Source organism: Bombus vosnesenskii, unplaced genomic scaffold (assembly GCF_011952255.1).
Source record: "Bombus vosnesenskii isolate JDL3184/JDL3185 unplaced genomic scaffold, Bvos_JDL3184-5_v1.1 scf7180000013265, whole genome shotgun sequence".
NCBI lineage: Eukaryota > Metazoa > Arthropoda > Insecta > Hymenoptera > Apidae > Bombus > Bombus vosnesenskii.
In genome coordinates, this window is record NW_022882925.1 from 5,756,950 (window position 1) to 5,771,053 (window position 14,104).

General features: G+C 33.7%; 2 protein-coding genes across 2 annotated transcripts; both read right to left on the reverse strand.

Moving 5' to 3' along the window:
- Positions 1 to 319: 319 nt before the first annotated feature.
- On the reverse strand, positions 320 to 6,990 carry LOC117243285. Its single transcript, XM_033510646.1, has 6 exons — positions 6,775 to 6,990; positions 3,251 to 3,479; positions 2,479 to 2,583; positions 1,822 to 2,013; positions 1,111 to 1,347; positions 320 to 1,034 (listed from the first exon to the last, which is right to left on the reverse strand). Exons 1-6 carry the CDS (start codon positions 6,927 to 6,929, stop codon positions 822 to 824), a joined length of 1,131 nt encoding a protein of 376 aa, XP_033366537.1. The 5' UTR covers positions 6,930 to 6,990; the 3' UTR covers positions 320 to 821.
- A 3,695-nt stretch (positions 6,991 to 10,685) lies between these two features.
- On the reverse strand, positions 10,686 to 14,080 carry LOC117242820 (DNA-directed RNA polymerase III subunit RPC5). The gene is made up of 8 exons (XM_033509783.1): positions 13,868 to 14,080; positions 13,274 to 13,530; positions 13,000 to 13,193; positions 12,744 to 12,916; positions 12,470 to 12,668; positions 12,195 to 12,397; positions 11,955 to 12,118; positions 10,686 to 11,874 (listed from the first exon to the last, which is right to left on the reverse strand). Exons 1-8 carry the CDS (start codon positions 13,916 to 13,918, stop codon positions 11,607 to 11,609), a joined length of 1,509 nt encoding a protein of 502 aa, XP_033365674.1. The 5' UTR covers positions 13,919 to 14,080; the 3' UTR covers positions 10,686 to 11,606.
- Between the last annotated feature and the right edge of the window lie 24 nt (positions 14,081 to 14,104).

Here is a 14,104-nt window from a genome sequence, read left to right on the forward strand (position 1 = left end):
ACCAGTGCCGCGAGCATCTAATCGCCGGGTTGATCGCCGGTTCTGTACTCTCCATACTTGTGTTAATAAACGGTGTTCTTGTGATATCGCAACGATGGCTGCCCCTCAAGGCAACTCGTCGAACGCCCCCAACCTGATCCTCAACGCCACCCCAGATATATATATATCTAAGTTTATTATCATTTTTCTTATAAGAATAAAAAATAATTTCATTATTCAATTATATCTGATACATATGCATGACTTAATTTTTCTATATATTTTATACCATACATAACTCGTTTAAACAGATATTTCTCCGCGCACATAACCTTAAGCGCGTCTTATATAAATTTTGCTTTCTTGTTTTTGGGATTCTCAGCACGCATTTCAAAAATATTCATAATAGCAGCATTCTAAAGTAACAAGTGTTATTAAAGATAACGTAATAACAATTTATTGGTTATCACTGTTAAACTAATGTTGAATATACATATATTAGCATGTTTGCAATATCCATAAATATAATTTCATATCTAATTCAGTATACCAATTATAAATCCGGTTATCAATCGTTCTCAATCTAAAAATAATTGTCAGATTTCTACAGAGTAAGAGTACGAAATGCTAGAAACGATTTATATATTATACAATTAATTCATAGAACTATAACTATACTTTATTCGAATAAATATAATAATTACTCCAGAGTGTGCTTTTATCTTTTCTTTGTAATTTCAACGAAAGATGTATGATGACACCAGATGTGATATAATTAACGACAGAAATGTGACGATGATTGCGACGATGGATGATAATTATCAAAGGAATGCCGATTGAATTTATTCGTACTCTTCGTCATCGGGTCGTACTTGAGGGAATCTTCTCACAGGCTGGTGTTGAGGTTGCGGGCGTCTATGTTGAAGAGGAATGTTCACTTCCTCGGGACTGCGAAAAACTTGGTTCACGGGTAAACGAAATTGAGGAAGACCCGTTGGTTGTGGACGTGCTGACGGTGGAATACTGTTCAACGTAGGTTGGGGACTCGCATACACCTATAGATACATATCTCACATTTTTATCTCCTTTTACTTTACATTTCAAGGTAGTAGCATGTAAATAAAATCTTACAGGTGGAGTAGGGCGGCGAATAGGTGCAGAAGGAGTAATCTGATAGTCACCAGCCTCGCGCTCGTCCGGGTGAATGTCTGTCGGGAAGTATCTTTCGCTGTATCTCAAGGTTACGTTAGGTTTGTTCTCAGCTTCAGCCAAGTTCAATGGTTTGTAAAGGTACTCGTTGACGAAATGGTACTGCGAACTCTTTTTGCAATTGATGTCTCCACTCGGAGGCATGCAAATTAGATGAACCTGTAACAGAGATCTGTAACTATCTCGAGGTTTAAGGAGAGAAAGGAGTTTCGTGGGATAGTTAACGCCGCGTACATTTTTATTTGCATCTCTGCTATCGAGAGAAGGAACGCGAGTAGATTATCCCGGAAACGCATAACGGCGCACTGGTATCGGGCGATTGAACGTGCGATTTATGATTGGCCTTACCCACCTGCTTGTCCGGGTACAGAAAACCGGAAGAGGTATGGTGAAAACGCGCGCCAAAGCATGAGAGAAGTGAAATTTGCTTATCAGTGATATTCAAACCTGGCTGTTTGCACGATCACGGGAATTTTATATTCGTCAACGTTTTCACTTGCAGCAGCTCAGATTACGCATAAAAGGTCACTATTCGTGTAATTACGGAATATAACAGGTGTGGAAAGTGTCTCGCATTCTTGCGTTGAATACGGAGGGTAGATCTATTTAAAGATTGTGTCTGCTGAAAATTACCTGATGGAATGTAAATCCTTCGGGGCAGATCCAAGAGTGTTTCGCGTTGTCTTGACAATAGTGGAAGACTTCGCAATTAAGATCTTCATCGGCATAATAGCCTGTTTGCTTGTTCACACAATCGAATTTACTTTGTGGTAAAAGAAGAGTCAAACGATCGGGCTCTTCTTTCTCTTCCAATTCTTCAGCTTCCTTTAAGTTTAGAATACAATTTGAAGCATTATACATGTTTTAATGCGAACAAAGTAGCTACTAAACCATTTATGTAAGACATTTCATTTCTCTGTTGTATTCTTTGAAAGATAGTAGCTAAGATCTTTCTTAAAATTAGCTCAACGATTTACTACAAAATTATTATTTAATTTCAATAGTCGTTCTGGGATGGCAACGAAATACGTAATTATTGGAAATCACAGACAAAACAAAAATGCTTTACTTCTTCAAGAACATTTCTTTCTTTTCATCTTAATGACTGACTATTACATAAGCTTATTCAGTGGAACTGCAAACAATGGATGCAAGAATTTCTTAGACTACTTTCACTTATTGTGAGATACAAAAGCGTAACAGTTTCACCTGTACATTGATATTCCCCAAAATTTTTTAAATGACAACTGTATAATTTGCTTTGAATGGATATTAAAGAAATATAATTACCCGAGCATTTTGTGGTTGTCCACCACGAAGAATACCACTACGTGGTGGTCCACTCACTCTGATAGCTGCCTGATCGAGAGGTGGGCCCGATGGTTTACGGTATAGCTATAAAAGAATAATGCTCACAAATGAAAAGTACCTGTATTTATATTCATGAATGAAGAGCAATCAAACTCATCTTGTGCTTCTTGGATCATTCATGAAAGTATGCGTTCTTTTTACACGGTTATGCATGGTAATATATAAAGGTACGCGAGTCAATACGTTAAAGCAATTGAAAGTAACTTATTTTTACGTAAGTTGTTACGTAACATGTAGCGACAGGCGCAATATTATATGACGTAACTGTTTTCGTTGCAAGTAATAATTTTAATTTTATACATGTTTATAATTAGATAAAAGTAACTAATCGTTGTCATATTTATAATTAAATAAAAGTAACAATCGTTGTCATAACATCAGAAATATCTAGTTTCTCTCCTAAAAAAAAAAAGAAAAAAATATTATTATTTCGGAATAGTCATCGCAGTTCTTTATCTTCAAGATTGGTATCTTTAAAAGTTTGACAATTCATAACAAAATTCTCAAATTTCTACATGTCCTCGTTTCATATGATGATTCATTATGAAGATTATAGAAGATATGAAGGGGAAAGATACGACAAGTCATATTTCTTATAAGAGCTAATTTGTACTTGTAATATTTTTCTCTTGTAATTTTCATATGTACAAAACCTAATGTATCGTGAATAAATTATAATTTTATTGCTTACAGGTGGTTGACTGCTGGGATTTCTGAAAGCAGGCGTCGGAGAAGGAGTAGGTGTTACAATGTTATCCTCGTAGCTGTTATCGCGGAAACCTTGACCAGCACTAAGGCCAGACGAATAGAGTGGCCCTAAACTGGATGATTTGCCGGGATAAGGCACTCTTGGTTCTAGATCGTAAGATCCCTGCGCTGCTGCAGTTGCAGCTAATGCCGCTAGACACAGCCAATACATTCTACAAATGGAAATCGTGAGAGTTCCGTTAAGTGATCCACGTCAGTTTTTCACTCTTCAGGATGACGCGTGTGATATATTTTTCGATATGTAGTACAGAGAGAAAATTTATCCCATTTGCTGCGAACATATGCAAGGGAAAGCGACCTTGGTTCTTGATGCCCTCCATAAAGCGTCATAGCCGAGCCGAAGTGAAAAGCAGCGATATTTCATTAGATTTACGTAAAGCTGATGTTCATCTCGCACGAAATTATTATCATCATCTATAAATTAATCGATCTCATTTATTACCTTGTAATCGCATCGCGTGCGACTGATTATTTTTCAACATCTTTTACGTAATTCTTTTTACGTTTGAATTGATTAATAACGACATTAGTAGCGGCGATCTTCCAGTGTTTAATAATCAAATATATCATTACAATTTCACCCGCAGGTATGGATGTATTAGAAATGAAAAATGGTTGAAGGAGATATAGGAACATAAATCATTGGTTAGAAAAGTGGTACATATCTGTTAACTTTTTAGCAGATTCATTCGCAGCTGACCGTCTGTAAATGTACTGAAATCATGCATGTCGATGACCTAAAATATTCGCGAGAAATGTAGTAAAATAACCTAATCGATAAATACACTTACTTACATATATATAAACGTATAAGTATATTTGTTCAAAGGAAACGAAGCTAGTTACTTTCTAGATAAATATACTTTAACGAAATTATCAATATTTATCGTATTTATCAAACGTAGGAAGAGTTCATTAAACTTATCGATTTTTTGATGACAGCCTATTGTTTGTCTTGAAAGAAATACATCCGTTTACACTTCTACCGATAATGGTCGTGGAAAGCACCTTACTTTCTAAGTGCGTAAAACACGGATAGTGGTTTCACGATTCGTTGGAAACATCTCATTCGTAACGGTGATGACGATGTATCGCGAGAGATCCGGGGCTTTCGATAAATTTGAAAGGCTCGACTTACGAGAGTGAATCTTCCGACATCTCAGTGGTAATAATCTGTCAGTTGTTAAGAGAAATCTCTTGTACAGATGTGATAGATGCGAAAAGATATCACGGAGATTGATAAATTGAGAAATCAAAGCGATCTTTATATTTAACATATCAAATAAATTGTAATTGAGAAACAAAAATTGTAATAAATATCCCTCTACTCTTACTTCTTACAAATACCCTATTTCTTATAAAATAGGCTATTTTACAGGAAAGCATTTACAATACCGTAGTTTCGAACCGCTATGTGTTTCATACTCATTACTCTTGAATTAAAAACGCAATCCAGTACAGATACAACCGGATAAGTGATTTCAAATTTTATAATATCAGCGAAATAGTTACTTGCATAGATCACTGGTGAAAACTTCTTATTTTTTTTTTTTTTTTTTTTTTTGAGAAGGTAAACCCGAATGAAACGAGTATTGGAAAAGGTTTCCTGAGCCTGTTACAAAGATCAAACGTAACCTGCTTTTTCCTCGCTTAATACAACTTTTACGCAACCCGTTTCTCGTATGGGATCCCGGGTCATCGCGTAATTCCGTTGCGGTGATTTACTTGATTGACCAGTCCATTTAAAGAAACAAAGTGGTCAATAAGTAGCAACTACGGGGAACGGAAAAAATGTCGCTCTTAATGAGAATCTTGTCTTTACTAGGCGTAAGTCCGCGAACCGGCCGATCGTTAAAGAGTCAGTCGCAAACTTGGTTCGATCGGTAGCCCCGAGTGAAAGTGAGAGGGTTTGCGTGTAAAAATGGTACTATCCGGAGAAAAATGGGAACGTATCTGTCTAGAGCGTTGCAAATTATATTATGGTGTAAGAGTATGTATGCAGATCGCGAAACAATATCGTTCAAGGTATGCAACTGGAAAGGACACCGATCGAGGATTCGATAGAACTTGATGTCAGGAATTCGATCGCCACCACTAATTTTTCATGTTGCGTTTCTATTTCAGTTTCTCCGATATCGTTGATCAAGAAATATCATAGAAACTTTCTCTACATGCTGGTACATGATCAAACGCAATTAACATATCTTAATAATTAGAGCAATTTTCAGAGATTACTTGGAACGTAATTGTGCGAATTTAGTTTCTTTTTCACTTGGATGTATTTATGGCAACGATTAGTTTCATTCAATGAAATCTCCTGTAATAAATCGCTGAACTTTCTCAAGGTTGACTGCTTTGAATTAAAAATGTAGATTCAGCATGATGGATCATATGATTTTTAATAGATATTAATTGAGATTGATTTACTTTTATAAGTGTGACTAATTTGCAATAAATGTGAGAAAATGGGAATGATCTAAGTTATTGTCGAAATTAATTTTAGGTTTTTTTAAAAGAAGTATTTCTTGTATTTCAACGAAGTTATGCTTGAGACTGGAAGCTGATCCACGGGGGGTTCTCGAACCATATCAAAGAAAGCAATTGCATAATGAAAAAAGAGATAGTTGTCGGACAGCTACAAACGAGAGGAACGCGACAGTATAATATAATCAGTAGAGGGCATACGTAACTGGTCGGCCAATTGTTAGACTTGGACGTGTTCTCACGGAAATCTGGAGCAGACTTTATTTTTTTGGCGACATTTTTTTTTTATTCAAAGTAGATCAAAGCTGCGGTCTTCAGAGTGCCAACTTTTTATTCTCGTATTCTATGCTCCAGAATTTTAAGATTATAAGAAGTCTTGAATAGTTTTATTTTTAATAAATATTATATAATGTAATAAAATGATATTATATAAGCTTAAAAATGTTTAAAATGAACTATCCTACTCTAGATTCTACGAATTAAGGATAATTGATAAAATAGTTCGATGTAATAACACATCGATCAACTAATGCGACTAAAATCTTTCATAAATTCCTAACTTGCAGTTCCTGATCGCCCTCGCACAACCGGTTTCCTTTCCCGTTTCCAGGGCACGTGCCATAATCTTTGCTCCGCCATGCATAACGACGATAATTTCGCAAAATTTTTCATAATATTTCCATAGACCTACCTACTGCAATACACATTGGTATTCGAATTTACTACGTTCAATATTGTTAAATATCATCCGGATTATTTATTCATCGTTAATCGTTCCAAATGATTATTCGCACGTTCAAAAAAGAAGAACATCAATGATACACAGATGAAAAGTGGAGAAATGATCATTGGATTTCCAATGGAAAACACTTGCACTGTTCTATTATTATTTGTCACTAATCCCACATTTTTTACTTCTTCCCCTTCTCAAATTTTTCGAAACGTACTTTTTACCCCACTTACCTGTCAACGACGGAGGTAGAGGAGTAACAGCACGATTGACAACACACGAGCTTTATCTTGGCCGGCCGGTTCTTCATTCTCTTATATAGCGTGTCTCGCTGAAAGTTACCTCCACCAAGTAATATCTGGGTTCGCTTTGGGGTAGTGGGAGACATTGGTCGATGTACATTGTAAATCGATGTGTTCTCCAAAATTTTTGGCCCACAAACGGTGATCTTAAACAGCGAAAAATGATCAATGTCATATCAATACAATGAGCAAGATGAATTTGATGTAATGGTATAAAAGTATAACTGTGAATTATTCTAATTTTATTTTATCGGATTATATCGGATGATGCAGTGAAGCAGTCCTAATGATTTAATTAAGTGTAATGTTCAGCATGGGACATTTATAGGCAAATGCAATTTACCTTGGATTTAGATGATTTGGAACTAAATTAAACGTAGTCTTCTGAAATTGTGATTAATAGAAGAAGGCGTGGATGTGTACAGTGAAAAAGTTTTCATGTGCCGCGAACGGTAAAATAATTTCTTTGGCTTACTTTGAAGCTGAAATCTTTTCTCTCTGACTTTCCATTTTCATTTCAAGCATTAATAAGTTGTTTCGCGTGGCTTTATTCGCGAAACGCTAAATAGTTTCTTTTATCCATTCGTTCCTTTCGCCCACGCATTCCCAAAATGAATCTTGTAAAATGGATGAGACACATAGAGATCTTAATTAATGAAGTAGGATACGAAGTAGAATTTTGGATCATGTTTCATCATCGAAAAGCTTTACAAACGTGCTCTACTATGTCAAATTGTATTACATGATATATAGGATATAGATCGTAAAAATCGAATCGGAAATAATAGAAAGCTAATTACATTAAACGTGGAATTTATATGTATATACGTAACGAAGCAGGTATTGTACTATGATATGTAATCGATTGCAGTTAAAGCACGATACCTATCTGGCAATTCAAGAAAGTGAAACAGAGCTGCGTCAAATCAGAAATTCTTAAGTGAAATTCCTTACGTTTTTTTCACACGAATGTCGAAAGCTATTGGAATTAAGAAAGAATAGATAAAGGTGAACATAATTATTGGCAATATTTGTATACCAATGGATGTGTTTTCATGGTTAATGAGATTTTAACGAAGCACCTGAAGAAAAAGCGGTTGATTGCACGGTTGGATGCAATTCTTACGTCACCGATAGCTACGGCCTTTTAATACTTCTTATTTTTATAGACACGAGAATTCACATCCGGTCGTTTCCGCAAAGTATTTTCAATAGCAATGGGGTCCCAACGAAATCAGGTGAAGTGGCTTTCTACCACGCACCACATGAAAATTTTCTTCCGATAGTAGGTCGCCGTATTTCGATGACTCAAATTTTACGCCGTTGCTAAAACTTTATTTGCATTCAATAAACGTGACTTTAATCTTTATGTGCATTAATGAACTGTTTATTATGATTTTATAAACTGTTGGAGCACATCGACAGGCTATTCTATATTCATTTATTAAGTTTCTATTGTCATTTAAAAATCTAAAAGTAGCAAATGGTATAAGAATTTGAGACAAGAACTTGCGATAAATAATGATGAGCTAAAGTTGCTTTTTTGCGTATCGCTGGCCTATTTGCGTGCATCTTTGTATCTTTTCGTATGCATGACATACAAATACACACTTTAATTGCTTTTCACCTAAATCGTAAGCTGCACACTGTGTTACTGAAATGTCGAAAGTAGGTTGGTTTATTCGTACTTAATTTAATTGCCTTTCACGCAGAATCCATATCTTGATTACATCCATAAAAAGTTCTTGTATTCTTTCCTTTCTTCTTATGCACTTATTCGCTTTTCAATTATTTTCTCAGTTTAATTTCTCGGGTACATTACATTCTAAGATACCAATTTTTAACTTAACGGTTCTAAAAAGTTAACGTTATATAATTATATGGATTTTGTAAATGGAGCTAGTGATTTTGACATGATCGTTGGATTGTACGTCAATCAATCGGTAAGCACCTGGGTGAACCGAAGAGGAGGGAGAACAAAATCAAAATTCACGCCCACTGAGAAACTTTCGATCTCTTTTCTTCGATTTCTTGACTCCTCGGCAGCGTGAATCGCTTCTCCCCCTTGAATTCAACGCGCTGCTTAGCATGTAATTTATTGAAATCGTATGGAAACAGATCGCGTGGACTTTCTTTCTTGCAGAGACGCCTATCGAAGGTCATTGTTTTCACTTGACGGAAATCGAGGAGTGATTCCTTTCGATTGATGCGATCGACGAGATCCCTCCAAGATTCGGCCGTCATTCACTTTCTTTGCCTTTCCTTGTTCTTCATACTGTAACTTTTCCTTTTCTCGTCAACGAAGTGTATAGTTTTTGGTATAGCTATACTTGTATACTTGCATGTGTATACTTGGCACATTTCACGTTCATAGACTTGATCCGAACATTATTTTTGTCACAATTCATCAAAGTATACATGTTAACGAAGGTTTTGATATTTTTCTTGCTTAAATTCTAGTTCAAATGTGTCGCAATAATTCGTTCGATCGAGCAATTAGTATAGTGTTTGAAACTGCTCTTCGGCTGAAACAAGTTTCACCTACACGTTTCGTACCTACTATGTTCTTCATGGATAACATATCGAACAGTGAATTCTGTTCATTTCCAGTTACATATATGTATACTTCAAACCATGGTGCGTTAGTTCCTTAGAAAATTGACCTCGTCAAAGAGAATTGACTTTTTTCAGATATCAAACCGGTTTCTACTAACTGCAACTGAATTTAGATCGCCAAGTTAAAGAATAAAATGTTTTCCGTATATGAATGTACCGCATACCGTTATAGCTAAACAATGTATTAACTCCTCATTGTTCTCGATGAATCCCTCCTTTAGCCTTTTCATTGTACATCATCGAACATTTGATCTCAAATCTTCAACTTTCACGTTGCTGTCAGTTTAACTACACTTTTTCATGACAGAAATATCGAAAGAGTATCGACATAAATAACATTAATTAATAATTAAACAATTAATACGTAATGTAAAAATTTCTTATTAAATCTTGATTGAAATATTCTGATTAATGTGGTTTCAATGAGTAAATATAATATCGTTTATGACGATTGTATTATATCATAATCTTTCAATGAATAGCAAAAACGAATTTATCATTTATAGGGAGGCGTGGTACTGATAGAGTAACAGATATTTGGGTGCTCCGGTCGTATAAAAGCGTAAGAAATACTTTCACCAGCTGTCAGACCTGCAGGAGAAAGTGTGTTCGCCCTCCGTTCCGCCCCTGTAGTACGCAAATGGACCATTAAAGGGGAAAATGAGGAAAACGAGGAGAACAAGATGAAAATCGTAATTAGGCGGAAGGTGAACTTTAGTCTGCCAACTGCAGACATTTATTCGTTCTGTTTGGTTCTGTCAGTTTCTTCTTTAGATATCTTACATTGCAATAATTGCTAGTAGTTCAGGTGAATGACCGTCACCTTTATGCATAGACGGCATTCTTTCCATTCACGAGAATAACTTATGTTAACGTTTTGCGATATGCAAATACAAGGAATCAAAGTCCATAGCGCGCTACCTTGTTAATTTTGAAATTTATTCTTGAAGAGATATGTCTAAATTTCTTTTCTTTTTTTTGTCGTTGATTTTGAAAAGCATAATCTTTATAAAGACTCCAAGAGTGAGTAAGACTTGAAATGTAGCTAAAACACCTGAAATCAAAACTGAACATGTAAATAAATCAAAAACTCTTTTAAATATAATTTTCTTCGGAAAAATGAAATAATGTTTTATGATAAATATGCTACATAGAAAGAAGGATACAAAAAGAGATAAAAATAGAAAGATTACATAATGTTTATGTGCTGTAATTAGATGTTTACATAGTTGCATTAACTTTTATTAGTGTTTCCTGTTTTTACACAAGTACTACTTTTTACGTAATTGAGGAATAACTTTTAAAATATAATAGCAATATAAAATCATATAACACTGTTTTTCTTCAGTATCTACTGGTTATCTGTACAAATATTTAAATATAGAAATTGGAACAAAGTAAAAATTAGTAGTTTATACAATAAACAATCTAAACAATAAACTAGAATAGATGGAAGACGCAAGGAATTCATAATAATGCTTTTTCAACTACAAGTATGTACACATCGAACATTGCAGTAATAAATAACGTACATATTTTATTTCATATTTTAATATTTTATACAAAGGTTCCTACTTAATATTATTTATGATTTCATATTATCGTAAAAAATATTTTTAATAAAATAAAAATCAGTCATTTTTCAGTCAATGCTTTCAATGCCTCATCGATCAACGACGTACTGGAACTATTGGAAACAATAAGTGAATGTTTTCTACAATTTTGTTATATTACGCTATTCATTCATTGTCGATAGTGTAACATTTGCCAACAAATTTTCCATGATCACCATGCAAATATTTGTTGTTTGTCCATATCTTTTAATAAACAGTTAAACTGAACTAAATGTTATGTTATGCACGACATACAGAAACCAAAGACATACATTTTAAATAAACAGATATGGCAATAAGGTGTAAAATTTCTCTACATACATGATTAATTTTTGGACTCTGTATTACCGTTTGTTAGACCAGTCAACTGAGACTAGATTTGTATTTACAAATACAAATATATCGTAAAATTTTGGCAGTGAATCTAAATAAGTATGATGTAATAACATAATCCAGATGAATTTTTCACAACTTTCAATATATCAACAATGTATAGGAATATGTTAGTTAATGTTAATCACGCATCAACTTTGGTCACGTGGTTTCAGATGCTTTGCGGGATCGAATAGCTTTTTTATGTTTTACTGGTTCCATTACACTATCATTATCGGATATTGAAGAATCTCTTAACGTTTTCCGTCCGCGTCCCACGTTCCTTTCTTCATTTTCAGATCCAATAGATTCTCTGTTTGATTTCCGTCTTTGACGTTGTGGAATTTGATTGTGAACTTCCATAGCTTCACGGAGATGTTTTCGTTTTGCTTCCCAAAACATTTCTTGTCTTTGTGCAATTTCAGGATACCTATCGAATAAATTAGATTCAGCAAATAAAGTAAAAAAATTTGATATTTCTTACTTCTAAGATAAGGATTATCTTAATACCTTTCAATAAATTCTTTAGTAGGTGGAATGACTAAATGCCATCCTTTCTTAGGTTCGTGTACTGCTAAATTTGTAAATATTTCTTTAATTTCATCAGCAGGCAATTTAATAACAGATGAAATTGTTTTTCGGTCTAGGAATTCGTGTTCCGTAAATGACAATAACTGAAATTGCGCAGTTGCTAGTATAATATTCTATATAAGCCATTTTCATAAATTATTTAATAAACATAACACTTACGACATAATCCCTAGCTCTACACATAAGTTCAGCAGGAATACCATTGTGTGATGATATACTATCCTTTGGATACACAAGTTCACTACTTACGACCCAATTTCCCTGTACTAAAACTGCTACCTGTTGCAAATATTTTAAAACAGCTGTTGTTTCCTGATCTGGTGATAAAATTAACTTCAACTGTGCAAAGGATATTACTTTGGCTATAAAATAAATTTTTATCATTACTACATAGTAACCTAAAATAAATACAGATAGATCTTGAAGATACTAACCATCTTTCATGAGTATTTTAACTTGATCAAGAAGAGGTAAAGTTCTAATATAATTGAGAGATGTAGTTGGATTAGCAATATCTGATTTCGATTCATCTTTTATTCGTGGTGCTAACAAATCTAAATATTGTTCAGTTGATATATTCAATGTATTTACAGTTTCATCAGTAGCAGAACAAAACATTTCTAAACGTGTAAGCTGAAAATATATATCTTTAATAAATGTCTAATATAATATTTCAGTAATAAATTCAACTAAAGATAAAATATTAACCTCTGCCTGAGCGCCATTTACTGGAACATAATTTGTACGAATCCATCTTTCTTCTAAACTTTTTTTGGTATAATGCTGAAAAGATTGCTCTTGTATTTTTTTCATAAACTCAGGCTTTTGTCTAGCAAAGGTTACATTGACTTGTTTTGGACCTTCGTCTTCCTCTTCATAATCTATATATATTAAAGATTACCATTATTAAGAAAATATTTCAATCAAATTAAATTAAACCGATAGAATCTTAATCAGATGTCACCTTCACCCATATTTTTGGCATCATCTCTTATACGTTTATCACTTTTATCTAGATAGTTAAACTCTGGGCGCAACTGAATTATTCCTTTTAATGGTGTTATATGTAATTCTCCATCTTGGAAAATACCAATTCCATAATTAGAACAGTTTGGTAATGCACGAGAAGACTGTAATATTGTTTTATCCATAAGATTACTGTAATATAAAATTTATAATATATAATACATCTAAGGTAGATAAATTATTTATTTATATATCTGGATTCTTTAAAATACCTGTCAAATGCCTTTTCATCATCTTCTTGATCAATATTTGTATCCCCGTCAGCATTTATTGCAATTTGTTCGCCTTTACTTTGATCATAATTGACACTATGTGTATCTATTGCTACTTCTATGAGCACTTCTTGATTCTCTGGCTTTATTGAAGTTTTTAAGAAAGTGGTATTGTCATAACCTTCCCCAGAAGGACGGACGGGATATTGAAAAATAAATAATTTATCTGCGAGTGTTTTTGAAAGAAACACTGGAATCTGGAAGGAATCCAAAAATGTTGTATTTCATCTTCAATTTTTCTTTTACTTCGTATGATTACTTAATTTAAAAAATGTAATTATTATTCATGCATTATTTTTAAGGATTTATTTAAAATAAAAATTTTTCATGCAGCAATAAAATATTTACGAGTGTGTAACACAAATTTACTTCAATGTAATTAAAATATAAACATTATCATTGTAAAATCACACTATTAAGTTATAAAATTAGTTTATATAAAATAAATATCATAACAATTTAAGCAAGGAACATAACCTAAACATAACCTAAAAATTAAATAACTGGAAAGAAAATAAAAATTCGCTTACAAACCTCTTTAACCACTGGGTCATTCTCATTTTCCATCTTACTAGTACTACACATTTAAACACGATTATTTGGAACTTATTCCTTAATACTACCAGAGAGAAAATACTTGGATATCACCTAAACGACCTCTAATACAAACACTTGATTTCTGTTATTCTGTTACGTCTTTGAAGTAGATAATTGAGATAAAATATATGTAGATGAATCTGTAGATGTATATCTGGTGAAAAAGATATAATG